The following is a 16,134-nucleotide window of genomic DNA, read 5'->3' as shown; positions in this document are numbered from 1 at the left end:
TCTTCCCCCATTCTGTGAGTTGTCTCTTCACTTAGTTGATTCTTTCCTTTGCTGTGCAGAAGCTTTTTAACTTGATGTGACCTAATTTGCCCATTTTTGCTTTGGCTGCCTATGCTTATGAAATATTCGAGAAATATTTGCTGAGTCCAGTATCCCAGAGAGTTTTCCCAATGTTTTATTTGTTTCATATTTCAGGTCTTAGATTTAAATAAATTTTTTAATTTTTAATGTTTTAAAAAATAGAGACAGAATCTCACTTGTTCGCCCAGGCTGGTATTGAACTACTGGGCTCAAGCAATTCTTCTATCTCAGCCTACCAAAGTGCTGGGATTACAGGCATGAGCCACTGCACCCAGCTGAGATTTAAATATTTAATCCATTTTGATTTGACTTTTGTATAAGGTGAGAAAGAGAGGTCTAGTTTCATTCCTCTGCATATGAATATCCAGTTTTCCCAGAATCACTTATTGATGAGACTGTCATTTCCCCATTGTATGTGTTTGGCACCTTTGCTGACAATGAGTTCACTGCAGATGTATAAATTGGTTTCTGGGTTTTCTATTCTGTTCCATTGGTTTATGTGTCTGTTTTTATGCCAGTGCCATGCTGTTCTGATTACTATAGCTATAGAGTATAATTTGAAATCAGATTTCGTTTGTTTTTTGCTCAGGATAGCTTTGGATACTCTGAGTCTTTTGTAGTTACATATAAATTTTAGAATTCATTTTTTATTTATATTTCTGTGAAGAATGTCATTGTGTTTTGCAGACTTGTAGAGGTACCACATTGGTGGTCGGAGACCAGACCTGAAGGAATTCTCTGGATTAGCAGACAGGGACTCACTTCTTCCCTCACTTTCCCACAAATGAAGTCTCTCTCTCTCTGCTAGGCTGCCTGGGGCTCAGAGAGGAGCAATACAAGCACCCCTGTGGCCACCACCACAAGGACAGCACTAGATCTGAAGCTGGTACAGCACTGTGGTGGGCCAAGGCCCACTGTAACAAGTACCTGCTGCCACTCAAGTCCCTGGGGCTCTACAATTAGCAGGTAGTAAAGCCAGCCAGGCTTCTGTCCTTCCTTTAAGTGCAGTAAGTTCCCCAGGTCCCTGGATGGGTTAAGAGGTGCTGTCTGGGAGCCAGGGCTGGAGTCATAAACCTTAGACATCTACCTGGTGTTCTGCTCTACCATGGCTGAGCTGGCACTGAATCTAGCAGGCAAATCCATTCCCACTCTTCCCTCCCCTTTGCCCAGACAGCCCAGGTGTCTCCACATACACCATCATCACAGTCCCATGGGGATTACTGTCAGGTCATCACTGATGCTCACTCAATGCCCAAGTGCTCTCAGTCAGCTTGTGGTGAATGCTACCTGGCCTGGAACTCACTCTTCAGGGCAGCGGACTCCCCTCTGGCCCAGGGTAGGTCCAGAGATGCCATTCAAGAACGAAGGCCTGAATCGGGGACTCCAACAGTCCACTTGGTGCTCTTCTCCACTGTAGCTGAGCTGGTATCTAAGCTCAAGAAAAATCCTCTTAACTCTTCCCTCAGCTTTTCTCTAACAGAGGGAGTCTCTCCTCATAGCCACCACAGCTGGGAATCTGCTAGGTCACACCTGCAGCCAGCACATCTCTGAGTCTCACTCGAGGCCCATGGCATGTACTACCTGTTCACCACTGGTGATTCTTCAGGGCCCAAGGGCTCTTTCATCAGAAAGTGATGAATCCAGCCATTACTGAGTCCCTTTAAGGCAGCAAGTTCCCTTCTGGCCCAAGGTTTGTCTAGAGATGTTATCCCGAAGCTGGGACCTGAAATGGGGGTCTCATGACACTGACCTCTCCTGCTGTGGCTGAGCTAGTATCCAAGTTGCAAGACAAAGTCCTCTTTCCTCCCCTCAAGTGGAAGAAAGAGGTCTCTGTCAGAGCTGTGAGCTGCACTGTCTAGGACTGGAGGAAGGGTGGGCAAGCACTCCCTAGCTGCCCCAGCTGCCGTCTCTGTAGGTCACATTCCCCTAAATACACTGTCTCCAAGCACAGCACAGCAGTCCTTGTGGCCTAGACAGACTTCCAGGTTTATTAAGGACTCCAGAGTATTTTATCCCACAGTAGCCAGTAACCTTTCACAACTCAAGTTCCACCCACTGGGATGAACAATTCCTCTCTGGCTAGGGCTAGTCTAAATGTTTCCTGTGTGGGTGGGCACTGGATGAGAGCAGTCTTGTTTTGCTTTCTGCTACAACAAGGCAGCATTGAATTTAATGCAAAGTCCCACAGTTGCTGTGCTCTCCTCACCACAGGTCCACTGCTGGGACATGGGGAAGGGGTGGCATCAGCAATTCAAGACTGTTTTTTCTACACTATTCAGTGCTTCTTTCAGTGATATGAAGTTAAAACCAGGTACTGTAATTGCTTACCTGATTTTTAGTTCCTATGCAGGTGCTTTCTTTTGTTTAGATAGTTGATAAATTTGCTATTCCTGCAGGGAGCACAATTGGCAGAGACTGCTATTCAGTCATCAGGCTCCACCTCTGGGACTGCGTACATTCTGAAAGACAGTCTTAACTGCAGTAACAGGCCAATGTAAAGAAATAAAAATAAAAAATAAAAACAACAACCCCAAACCTCTTACCACTGTCTGTCATGATCTTGATCTTCATATGCTGCTCAATGTCATCAAGAGGTGTTCCTTCAGATTTCCCTAAGTGTCACCCACAAAGCCATTCTCGCTGTCTAGTAGACACTGTGAGAGCCTCTGCTGGAAATGCCTCCCTGGCTCTCTCTGCATACCAGCTCCAAGGCCCTTCCCTTTACAGCAGTCATGAGGCCAGACTGGAAGAAAGACCCCAGGAAGCTCCTGTTTCAGTATCATGTTGGTGCCGTCTGTGAGCAGCCCCATGACTCAGCAAGATTTCTTGCACTCTCACAGGTAACACGGGGCCCCCAAAGTGCTGCTGTGGTTGTATGAGGTGCCCTGGGAACCTCTTGAGTGTGGTGAGCACTGGATAATGCTCCAGCAATGTTTCTCAGACTGCCTGAGGGGGAACACTGGAACTTCGAACTCATCAGCCCAATTTCTAAACACATGCAACACTCCTATTGGGGATGGGACAGGGGCACAGGGATCTGCGGCTATTCTGTATCTCAAGGTTTCTATAAAACAGAACATCAGATAAAAGCAGGGGCAACACTAGCAAAAGCAAATTCACAATGTGTAACTCAGGGTGAAACTACACATTTTTCACGGTCCAGAGGTCCTAGACCTGTGCTCATTACAAAGAGACTGAAACTTGCACACAGCTTTGAAAAAGTCATAAAGATATTTAGTGTATTATTATATTCTGGTAGTACACTGGTAAGATAATGCCAAAAATATTCACCAGAAAAATACTTTTCAACTTATGAGATTATTAAGACATCAATTTACCAAGACCTACCAGCAAACAATGAAAAATATGAACCGTTGTTCTAAAGCTGGATGGAAAAAGTATGTGGTGTTTACACCCATTTTCTTTATCTGCACAATATAACCTTTAAAAATATTTCTTAAAGTGTTTAAGTTTATGGGAGCACATAAAGTACTGAAAAATGATTAGAAAGTTCACAAAAACCGTACAAACTCACATTTCTTCAACTGTAATGTTCTCAAAGAGCTTGCAGTAGTCCTCATTCCACACAGCCATATCACTCCAAACCTTGGAGGCAAGAAGAATGGCTCCCAAGACAATCCTCTTCCAGTTAGTTGGACAAATGTCAATATCAGCATAACTTACAAGTCTTTCTATGTAAATCTGCAAAACAGAGCACTGGCCTTTGATTTAGCTCAGTTTAAGTGCTGTGATAAGAACTCTTATGAATGACAGATTTCTTCTGGTTTTGACCAGAAAGTAAGTGCTTATGCTTACATTCTACAGAGATTTGCTTGATCAGGCCGAACAAGGGGCCATATCACAATCGTAGGTCAGATACTTCTGCTACCTACTCTGCCCATGGAAATTCACAGCCCAATTTTGGTCACAAGAATGACCGTACATCTCAGCCAAGGGCATCATGAAGACAGGAAGTGTTGTCACCTTCACACTCATAAAAGACAGTACACATACAGGCCCAGTGTGGATTAAAGTCATTCAATAAATCCTTAAGTACCTACCACATGTAATGTCTCATACGGAGCTGGTAGGTAGATGGGAATTTTACAAGTACGTCAAGCTTGAATATGTAAAACCGATGTGATAGTGAGCAAATGTTAACCTCCTTTTCACAAAAACTCACCCTTCTGTGGCACTAGCTTAAAAAACTGCTGGTCAAGACAGCCTCCCAGTAGCTGCTGTGCAGAGCAACATGGCAGGCACAGGTCTGTGGGGTTATATAACATTCCCCATATTCAGTTGCTCACTTGATAAGAAATACATGTGTATAAAGGATGGTCTTTCTCACAGCCCCTATTTTTCACATCTTCATGTTCACTTCATAAAAATTTATTCTGTCTTACATCATCTGCAGCTTAGACAATTCTGTTGGTTTTAAGGTGGAAACAGCTGCCAGTCTCTGTATCCCTGGGATTCCTCTAAACCTGCCAGGCAGTTGGCGAGACAATTCCATGAATTGCTTTACATCTATCAAACATCTGTCCTACAAAGAATTGGGCAAAGTGAACACTTGACTAAAGATTAAAGGTGAGCTGTGACGTGTTATTACCTCAGAGGGTGCTCTGCAGAGCTGTATGTCTGTGAGCTACTTGAACTCTTTACATCAAAACAGAAAGACAAAACTTTATATAAATAAGCAAGTTTATTCCTTGTCTGAAGGGTATCAGATGCAGAACACTGCCAGATCTGATACTGATCCGAACACTGCCAAACTCAAGTATGTTTCAAAAACAAATGGCTATTGAACATGACATTTTACAGATTCTGCTCCCTTTCTCCCAAACTCTGCGCTCTGAAATATTTCAAGAATGATCCTCCCTCCCAGGGTCCAACTGCGTAGGAATCAGAGACCTCTGAAACAACATAGCAAGCCCTCTACTTCCTGTCCCCTTTCCTGCTAAGCTGCTGACCTGCTGACACTCATCCATGCCACGTGCCCTTCTGGGTAAGTTTGAGAATTCTTTATTCCCACTGACGCCAACTCTTCCCTCAGTGCAGTTGATCCCATTTCACTTTTGCAGCACACTATTCCCACAATCAACTCTTTCTGAAGAATTTCTTCCTCTCTACCAGAGATTCCCTCCAAATTGTGTTTCCTTTGTCCCCATCCCACTCCCTACTCCTCTCCAACTGTGTCCTCTCACTGGTGCTCACAGCACCATCCCCTCATACCAGCTCCTCATCTTCCATCTCTGCTTCAGCTACACTGCCTGTCCCTGCTAACATGACTCTCCCAAGGCTCCTCTTCCCAACAGGCATTTGTCTCTTGTGCCTTCACGCTGACAAAATAAAGCTCTGCATCCATTGCCATTTGCCTAGGTGTTGGGGCCAAATACCTGCATTTCAGTTCCCCTACTCCAATCTGTGTGCAATGCCTCTTATGTCTACCTTCACTGGTAGTCTGCATGGTTTGATGGTGACCCACAGTCTGTCACTGCTCACCTGTATTACCCTAGTTGCTTCTTAACCCTCCTCGCTGCTTCCACTCTGCCTCCCAACTATGGCTTACTGTCCCCAAAGCAGCCAGTAGAACCTCTTCATTTAGAGTACGGCACTCCCCTGCTCAAGATCTACCATGAGCTTCCCATCAAACTGGACTAAAACCTTAACTTCTTCCTACGGCCTATAAGCCAAAAGGCCCTGTGAGCTATGGTACTGGCTGTGGGGCCTCATCTCCACTGTTTCCCTCATTCTTCACTCTGACCATGCTGGTCACCTTGCCATTTGTTCCTCAAACACACGTGAAACACATTTCTGTCTGTCTTGGCAGTCATCCTGCTGCCTGCAATGTCAGCACTCTTACTCGTCGTTCCTTCAGTCAGGTCACTGTTCAAATGTCAGCTCTCTAGAGAGGCTCTTCCTTATCATTCTATCTAAAATAGCCCCCAATCACTCTGTAACCCTTTATCCTGCTTCCTCTTCCTGCTGTTTCATACTACCTGAGAAAATACTTAAGTTCCATCTTCCTAGAACATAAGCTCATAAAAGCAAGAACTGTGTTCCACCTGTCCTTTCCTCTACCCAAGCACTAAGAAGAGTGGCACAGAGTCAGCATCCAGTGAGAGTTCACGAATCAAGTCACTGCTCGGCAGCATTCAGCACTGTGACCACAGCTTCTCCTATCTTGAACTCTTTCTCCTTTTATCCTCTTCTGCTTTTCCTCTTCCCACTCTGGTAGCCACTCCTCTGGGTGCTTGTCCCTCAAATGATAATAGTCTTTACCCACCTATTTTCTGTTCACTTTATCTGTTTTTGAGACAGGGTGTCACTCAGTTGCCCAGGCTAGAGTGCAGCCTCCACCTCCTGGGCTCAAGTGATCTTCCTGTCTCAGCCTGCCATGTGTCTGGTGCCACAGGCACGTGCCATCACGTCCAGCTAATTTCTTAAATTTTTTTTTGTAGAAATGGGCCTCACTTTATTGCCCAGTCTGCTCTTGAACTCCTACACTTGAGCAATCCTCTCAACTTGGCCTCCCAAAGTGCTGGCATTACAGGCATGAGATACTGTACCTGGCCTCACTTTTTGTTTTCTTAAGATACCAGGTCTCGGCTGGGCACGGTGGCTCACACCTGTAATCCCAGCACTTTGGAAGGCTTAGGCGGGTAGATCACGAAGTTAGGAGATCGAGACCATCCTGGCTAAAACAGTGAAACCCCGTGTCTACTAAAAACACAAAAAATTAGGCGGGCGTTGTGGCGGGTGCGTGTAGTCCTACCTACTTTGGAGACTGAGGCAGGACAATGGCGTGAACCTGGGAGGCGGAGCTTGCAGTGAGCCGAGATCGCACCACTGCACTCCAGCCTAGGCGACACAGCAAGACTCCATCTCAATAAATAAATAAATAAATAAATAAATAAATAGGCCGGGCGCGGTGACTCACGCCTGTAATCCAGGCACTTTGGGAGGCCGAGGTGGGTGGATCACAAGGTCAGGAGATTGAGACCACGGTGAAACCCAGTCTCCACTAAAAATACAAAAAATTAGCCGGGCACGGTGGTGGGCGCCTGTAGTCCCAGTTACTCGGGAGGTTGAGGCAGGAGAATGGCGTGAACCCAGGAGGCAAGCCTTGCAGTGAGCCGAGATCACGCCACTGCACTCCAGCCTGGGGCACAAAGCAAGACTCCGTCTCAAAAATAAATAAATAAATAAATAAAAATAAATAAATAAATAAATAAATAAATAAATAAATAATAAATAAAATGAGATACAGGGTCTCATCATCTGGCCCAGGCTGGACTTAACTGCTGGGCTCAAGTAATTCCCCCACCTCAGCCTCCCAAGTAGCTAGGACTAAAGGCATGAAACCACCATGCTCAGCTTGTCCAATTTCATTCTACACATTTTCTCAATATTTAAACAGCTGCTATTGCTCTTCATTCTGTAGCTCCACGTCAGATTCATGCTCTAGTCCTGTATACCCAAATGATGACTAGACTCTGCTACTGTGCTCTCTCAAAGGCACATCAAGCTTAGCCCATGTACAAAACTCTCCCTTTTCCAATCCAGCTTTCCCTCCTGCATCACCTACCTCTCTAGAGCTGGAGGCACCATCCTGCTTCCCTCTAGCATGTACTAAGAGTTCCAAACGACCTGCAGCTCCTCGAGAAGGCCTGTATCTGGTCCAGTGCCCTTTCAGGGCTTTGATTCAAGTGCACAGTAGGCGCCTTCTCCCCTAGAGTCTAACTGCTTGCTAAAGAAGTATTAACCTAAGTATTTTTTCATTCCTTGCCATGCAGTTGACTTTCCTATACAGGTTTGTTGTGGGAAGGAGTAAGACTATTTTTAATAAATTGAACAGAATTTATTATTTAAAATGATAGTTTTACAAAAAGGAATTCTGTAGGGATAATGTAAATGTAATGACACAGCTATGGTTTGGTAGACCGACTGGAACCACATTCCTGGGCAACTTCCTGAGCATGCACAGGTCATCAGTAGGGACAGATTAACACACATCATCCAAGGAACAAAGAATTGAGGGCAGCAGCTGTCACTGACAACATGTATCAGAATTGCCTGGGGATACAGCCTGGGACTCAGCTTAGAGCTACACCAGCATCCCTTCCTGCCCATCGGCCAGATGGTTTTGTTACTGCTCCCCATTCCAAGCCCTCCACATGCCCTGGATGTGTGTGCACTGTGTTTACTGAAGTGTTGGGGGAGAAATCAGAAATCCCTTCTGCTGCCTTTAATAGCAATTGTTCTGTGATGAGAAAAGCAATTGTGACATTTTAAGCCATAATGATGATTCAACTGAAATGTATATATTTGCTTTCATAAGTTTCTCTTAAAATTCTGAGATAATTTCAGAAACTTACTGTTATTAAAAAACAGGACCATACCACCCTGTTTACAAAAAGAATTTCTAAAGCTGCTTTATAAATAGAAAATATCTTACCAAACTGACGATTGCAAATTCAGCTGTTAGCCTTATGGCTTTAAACAGAGTACGAACAAATCTGAAAATAAATTTGTGTTCAGGATCATACTTAAAATATTCCTCCAAAACCTCTTCTCGCTGAAAGAAGAAAAGATGCAATGTAAGTATCCATTGAAGAAAAAAACCTGAGGTGCTCTTAAGACAGAGTGTTCACATTTGTGCCCATGTGTCATTTACAATAATTTTGATTGGTGAGGTATCTTTTAGTGTTTACAAAATGAACAGTGGGATCCTGAAATACCATAATGATTTAATACTCATCAACATTCACTTAAAAATAATATGAGTTTAAGCTCAGAAAAGTTTATGTTCTTTTTTATCCTTTCCCCCACATAACTCCATCCAAATGTAAGCTACTAGTAGGCTTTAACGTCTTACTGACCGTATGTCATTCTTCCCTGCAATAAACTTTGAAAAAAATATAGTTTTCTGTAACCATGAGGCTCTAAGCATGTGCTGAAAAATACAATAGTCACTAGCCACATATGGCTATTATGTACCTGAGGAAGTACATTTTTAAATTTTTACACCAGGTAAGTTGATATAAACTTAACTTCTTATTATTTTTGTTTGTTTGTTTGTTTGTTTGCTTTATTTTTTTGAGATGGATTTTTGCTCTTGTTGCCCAGGCTGGAATGCAATGGTGTGATCTTGGCTCACTGCAACCTCCACCTCCTGGGTTCAAGCGATTCTTCTATCTCAGCCTCCCGAGTAGCCAGGATTACAGGCACATGCCACCATGCCTGGCCAATTTTTGTATTTTTAGTAGAGACAGGGTTTCATCATATTGGTCAGGCTGGTCTCAAACTCCTGACCCCCGGTGATCCTCCCACCTCGGCCTCCCAAAGTGCTGCAATTACAAAGGTGTGAGTCACTGCACCCAGCGAACTTAAATTATTTTTAACCCTCTTCATAAAAATCATGCTTCTATGTTAAAAGTATTTACATATACTTATATTGCTTGATACTATTGACAATTATCTTCTAAAAAGATAGGTTTTCTGTTATTTGGATAGTATATTTACTCACAATAGCTCACTAATTAAACATACCTGCAGATCAGTTCTTATTCCAGCATGTTCTTTTTACAATACTTTCAAAATAAGATGACTAGATGCCACATGAAATGGGGAGCAAGACTTTAAAAAAGATGCCTTTGACTGAGGGCATGAAACAGATACAAATCTGTGATGAAAATACAAATTCAGGCCGGGCGTGGTGGCTCACGCCTGTAATCCCAGTATTTTGGGAGGCTGAGGCGGGAGGATCCCGAGGTCAGGAGATGGAGACCATCCTGGCTAACATGGTGAAACCCCATCTCTACTAAAAACACAAAAAATTAGCTGGGCATGGTGGCGGGCGCCTATAGTCCCAGCTACTCAGGAGGCTGAGGCAGGAGAACAGTGTGAACCCAGGAGGCAGAGCTTGCAGTGAACTGAGATCACACCACTGCACTCCAGCCTGGACGACAGAGCGAGACTTTGTCTCAAAAAAAGAAAAATAAAGGAAAATATAAACTCAATAAAAGTGACACTTACTGGGCCGGGTGCAGTGGCTCATGCCTGAAATCCCACCACTTTGGGAGGCCGAGGTCAGGTATTCAAAACCAGCCTGGCTAATACGGCGAACCCCATCTCTACTAAAAATACAAAATTAGCTGGGCATGGTGGCAGCACCTGTAATCCCAGCTACGTGGGAGGCTGAGGCAGGAGGATCGCTTGAACCTGGGAGCCGGAGGTTCCAGTGAGGCAAGATGGCACCATTGCACTCCAGCCTGGGCAACAAGAGCGAAACTCCATCTCAAAAAAAAAAAAAAAAAAAAAAAAAAAAAAAAAAAAAAAAGTGACACTTACTGTAAGTGGGTGTAACCGTTCATCAAATATGCCCAAAGATCTATCTGCATCTCTATAAAATAAGAATGTATATTACTTCAAAAACTGTTAATATCTTAGTATAATATCTGTTTAGTAAAATAATGCCTCCTATGTGCCTATGTGCTTTGGTGTTTACTTCACTCAAGCAAACGGTTTTTACAAATTCTCCTTGATACTGACTTGCAGAGGGTTTCCTGACCTCCTCTTCCTCAGCACAGCCTGTCCTGTACTGTGAAGTCTTTTACACCATAACCAGTCAGAACTGCCTGTAAGTACTGACCCTCCCTAACAGGCAATGACAATAAACCAAACACATTTTCACTCCTCTAACCACACACGGAAACACAAGAACGTTTTACAAAGCAGTAGTGGTGGGCAATAATCTCTTTAGAACTTTAATGAATGTAAATGTGATTCAGATTTGCTAGCTTCCTTTATTTAAATTACTGAAAATAACAAATACATCATGAGAATATACTACAGGGAACTAAAGAGAAACATCAATTTAAAAATACAGCCAGCCAGTGCAGTAGCTCACGCCTGTAGAATCCCAGCACTTTGGGAGGCCAAACTGGCAGATCACTTGAGCTCCTTTAGGAGTTCGAGACCAGCCTGGGCAACATGACAAAACCCTGTCTCTACCAAAAGTACAAAAAAAATTATCCAGGCATGCTGACACACGTCTATGGTCCCAGCTACTCAGAAGCCTGAAGTGAGAGGATTGCATGAGCTGAGATCATGCCAATGGACTCCAGCCAAGTGACAGAGTGAAACTCAGTCTAAAAAACAGCTACTTGAGAACCGAAGATGGCCGAATAGGAGCAGCTCCAGTCTCCAACTCCCAGCGCGAGCGACACAGAAGACCGGTGATTTCTGCATTTTCAACTGAGGTACTGGGTTCATCTCACTGGGGAGTGCCAGAGGATCGGAGCTGGTCAGCTGCTGCAGCCCGACCAGCGAGAGCTGAAGCAGGGCGAGGCATTGCCTCACCTGGGAAGCGCAAGGGGGAAGGGAGTCCCTTTTCCTAGCCAGGGGAACTGAGACACACAACACCTGGAAAATCGGGTAACTCCCACCCCAATACTGCGCTTTAGGAAACAGGCACACCAGGAGATCATATCCCAAACCTGGCCGGGAGGGTCCCACACCCACGGAGCCTCCCTCGTTGCTAGCGCAGCAGTCTGTGATCTACCGGCAAGGCAGCAGCGAGGCTGGGGGAGGGGCGCCCGCCATTGCTGAGGCTTAAGTAGGTAAACAAAGCTGCTGGGAAGCTCAAACTGGGTGGAGCTCACAGCAGCTCAAGGAAACCTGCCTGTCTCTGTAGACTCCACCTCTGGGGACAGGGCACAGTAAACTAAGACACACAGACACCTCTGCACAGACGCAAACGACTCTGTCTGACAGCTTTGAAGAGAGCAGTGGATCTCCCAACACGGAGGCTGAGATCTGAGAAGGGACAGACTCCCTGCTCAAGTGGGTCCCTGACCCCTGAGTAGCCTAACTGGGAGACATCCCCCACTAGGGGCAGTCTGACACCCCACACCTCACAGGGAGGAGTATACCCCTGAGAGGAAGCTTCCAAAGCAAGAATCAGACAAGTACACTCGCTGTTCAGAAATATTCTATCTTCTGCAGCCTCTGCTGCTTATACCCAGGCAAACAGGGTCTGGAGTGGACCTCAAGCAATCTCCAACAGACCTACAGCTGAGGGTCCTGACTGTTAGAAGGAAAACTATCAAACAGGAAGGACACCTACACCAAAACCCCATCAGTACATCACCATCATCAAAGACCAGAGGCAGATAAAACCACAAAGATGGGGAAAAAGCAGGGCAGAAAAGCTGGAAATTCAAAAAATAAGAGCGCATCTCCCCCGGCAAAGGAGCGCAGCTCGTCGCCAGCAACGGATCAAAGCTGGATGGAGAATGACTTTGACGAGATGAGAGAAGAAGGCTTCAGTCCATCAAATTTCTCAGAGCTAAAGGAGGAATTACGTACCCAGCGCAAAGAAACTAAAAATCTTGAAAAAAAAGTGGAAGAATTGATGGCTAGAGTAATTAATGCAGAGAAGGTCCTAAACGAAATGAAAGAGATGAAAACCATGACACGAGAAATACGTGACAAATGCACAAGCTTCAGTAACCGACTCGATCAACTGGAAGAAAGAGTATCAGCGATTGAGGATCAAATGAATGAAATGAAGCGAGAAGAGAAACCAAAAGAAAAAAGAAGAAAAAGAAACGAACAAAGCCTACAAGAAGTATGGGATTATGTAAAAAGACCAAATCTACGTCTGATTGGGGTGCCTGAAAGTGAGGGGGAAAATGGAACCAAGTTGGAAAACACTCTTCAGGATATCATCCAGGAGAACTTCCCCAACCTAGTAGGGCAGGCCAACATTCAAATCCAGGAAATACAGAGAATGCCACAAAGATACTCCTCGAGAAGAGCAACTCCAAGACACATAATTGCCAGATTCACCAAAGTTGAAATGAAGGAAAAAATCTTAAGGGCAGCCAGAGAGAAAGGTCGGGTTACCCACAAAGGGAAGCCCATCAGACTAACAGCAGATCTCTCAGCAGAAACTCTACAAGCCAGAAGAGAGTGGGGGCCAATATTCAACATTCTTAAAGAAAAGAATTTTAAACCCAGAATTTCATATCCAGCCAAACTAAGTTTCATCAGTGAAGGAGAAATAAAATCCTTTACAGATAAGCAAATGCTTAGAGATTTTGTCACCACTAGGCCTGCCTTACAAGAGATCCTGAAGGAAGCACTAAACATGGAAAGGAACAACCGGTACCAGCCATTGCAAAAACATGCCAAAATGTAAAGACCATTGAGGCTAGGAAGAAACTGCATCAACTAATGAGCAAAATAACCAGTTAATATCATAATGGCAGGATCAAGTTCACACATAACAATATTAACCTTAAATGTAAATGGACTAAATGCTCCAATTAAAAGACACAGACTGGCAAACTGGATAAAGAGTCAAGACCCATCAGTCTGCTGTATTCAGGAGACCCATCTCACACGCAGAGACATACATAGGCTCAAAATAAAGGGATGGAGGAAGATTTACCAAGCAAATGGAGAACAAAAAAAAGCAGGGGTTGCAATACTAGTCTCTGATAAAACAGACTTTAAACCATCAAAGATCAAAAGAGACAAAGAAGGCCATTACATAATGGTAAAGGGATCAATTCAACAGGAAGAGCTAACTATCCTAAATATATATGCACCCAATACAGGAGCACCCAGATTCATAAAGCAAGTCCTTAGAGACTTACAAAGAGACTTAGACTCCCATACAATAATAATGGGAGACTTCAACACTCCACTGTCAACATTAGACAGATCAACGAGACAGAAAGTTAACAAGGATATCCAGGAATTGAACTCATCTCTGCAACAAGCAGACCTAATAGACATCTATAGAACTCTCCACCCCAAATCAACAGAATATACATTCTTCTCAGCACCACATCATACTTACTCCAAAATTGACCACGTAATTGGAAGTAAAGCACTCCTCAGCAAATGTACAAGAACAGAAATTATAACAAACTGTCTCTCAGACCACAGTGCAATCAAACTAGAACTCAGGACTAAGAAACTCAATCAAAACCGCTCAACTACATGGAAACTGAACAACCTGCTCCTGAATGACTACTGGGTACATAACGAAATGAAGGCAGAAATAAAGATGTTCTTTGAAACCAATGAGAACAAAGATACAACATACCAGAATCTCTGGGACACATTTAAAGCAGTGTGTAGAGGGAAATTTATAGCACTAAATGCCCACAAGAGAAAGCAGGAAAGATGTAAAATTGACACTCTAACATCGCAATTAAAAGAACTAGAGAAGCAAGAGCAAACACATTCGAAAGCTAGCAGAAGGCAAGAAATAACTAAGATCAGAGCAGAACTGAAGGAGATAGAGACACAAAAAACCCTCCAAAAAATCAATGAATCCAGGAGTTGGTTTTTTGAAAAGATCAACAAAATTGACAGACCACTAGCCAGACTAATAAAGAAGAAAAGAGAGAAGAATCAAATCGACGCAATTAAAAATGATCAAGGGGATATCACCACCGACCCCACAGAAATACAAACTACCATCAGAGAATACTATAAACACCTCTACGCAAATAAACTGGAAAATCTAGAAGAAATGGATAATTTCCTGGACACTTACACTCTTCCAAGACTAAACCAGGAAGAAGTTGAATCCCTGAATAGACCAATAGCAGGCTCTGAAATTGAGGCAACAATTAATAGCCTACCAACCAAAAAAAGTCCAGGACCAGATGGATTCACAGCTGAATTCTACCAGAGGTACAAAGAGGAGTTGGTACCATTCCTTCTGAAACTATTCCAATCAATAGAAAAAGAGGGAATCCTCCCTAACTCATTTTATGAGGCCAACATCATCCTGATACCAAAGCCTGGCAGAGACACAACAAAAAAAGAGAATTTTAGACCAATATCCCTGATGAACATCGATGCAAAAATCCTCAATAAAATACTGGCAAACCGGATTCAGCAACACATCAAAAAGCTTATCCACCATGATCAAGTGGGCTTCATCCCTGGGATGCAAGGCTGGTTCAACATTCGCAAATCAATAAACATAATCCAGCATATAAACAGAACCAAAGACAAGAACCACATGATTATCTCAATCGATGCAGAAAAGGCTTTTGACAAAATTCAACAGCCCTTCATGCTAAAAACGCTCAATAAATTCGGTATTGATGGAACGTACCTCAAAATAATAAGAGGTACAAACAAATTTACAAGAAAAAAACAAACAACCCCATCAAAAAGTGGGCAAAGGACATGAACAGACATTTCTCAAAAGAAGACATTCATACAGCCAACAGACACATGAAAAAATGCTCATCATCACTGGCCATCAGAGAAATGCAAATCAAAACCACAATGAGATACCATCTCACACCAGTTAGAATGGCAATCATTAAAAAGTCAGGAAACAACAGGTGCTGGAGAGGATGTGGAGAAATAGGAACACTTTTACACTGTTGGTGGGATTGTAAACTAGTTCAACCATTATGGAAAACAGTATGGCGATTCCTCAAGGATCTAGAACTAGATGTACCATATGACCCAGCCATCCCATTACTGGGTATATACCCAAAGGATTATAAATTATGCTGCTATAAAGACACATGCACACGTATGTTTATTGCAGCACTATTCACAATAGCAAAGACTTGGAATCAACCCAAATGTCCATCAGTGACAGATTGGATTAAGAAAATGTGGCACATATACACCATGGAATACTATGCAGCCATAAAAAAGGATGAGTTTGAGTCCTTTGTAGGGACTTGGATGCAGCTGGAATCCATCATTCTTAGCAAACTATCACAAGAACAGAAAACCAAACACCGCATGTTCTCACTCATAGGTGGGAACTGAACAATGAGATCACTCGGACTCAGGAAGGGGAACATCACACACCGGGGCCTATCATGGGGAGGGGGGAGGGGGGAGGGATTGCATTGGGAGTTATACCTGATGTAAATGACGAGTTGATGGGTGCAGCACAGCAACATGGCACAAGTATACATATGTAACAAACCTGCACGTTATGCACATGTACCCTACAACTTAAAGTATAATAATAATAAATAAATTTAAAAAAAA

At 43.5% G+C, this 16,134-nt stretch overlaps 1 protein-coding gene across 2 annotated transcripts in view; it reads right to left on the bottom strand.

Annotated features, from left to right (window-relative positions):
• The window catches only part of LOC126963110 (cyclin-Y-like protein 2), a 48,627-nt gene that overhangs the window by 15,408 nt on the left and 17,085 nt on the right, over positions 1-16,134 (bottom strand). For both annotated transcript variants that reach the window (XM_050805101.1, XM_050805102.1), the window contains exons 6-8: positions 10,435-10,486; positions 8,540-8,659; positions 3,617-3,783 (exon numbers count right to left, since the gene is read on the bottom strand). In XM_050805101.1, coding sequence (XP_050661058.1) covers positions 3,617-3,783; positions 8,540-8,659; positions 10,435-10,486 — 339 coding nt within the window. The remainder of the gene's footprint in view (positions 1-3,616; positions 3,784-8,539; positions 8,660-10,434; positions 10,487-16,134) is intronic.

The sequence above is a fragment of the Macaca thibetana genome, chromosome 9 (genome assembly GCF_024542745.1).
Source record: "Macaca thibetana thibetana isolate TM-01 chromosome 9, ASM2454274v1, whole genome shotgun sequence".
Taxonomy (NCBI): Eukaryota; Metazoa; Chordata; class Mammalia; order Primates; family Cercopithecidae; genus Macaca; species Macaca thibetana.
Note: the sequence above shows the minus strand (reverse complement) of the source record. Positions and strands in the feature narration are given on the sequence as shown.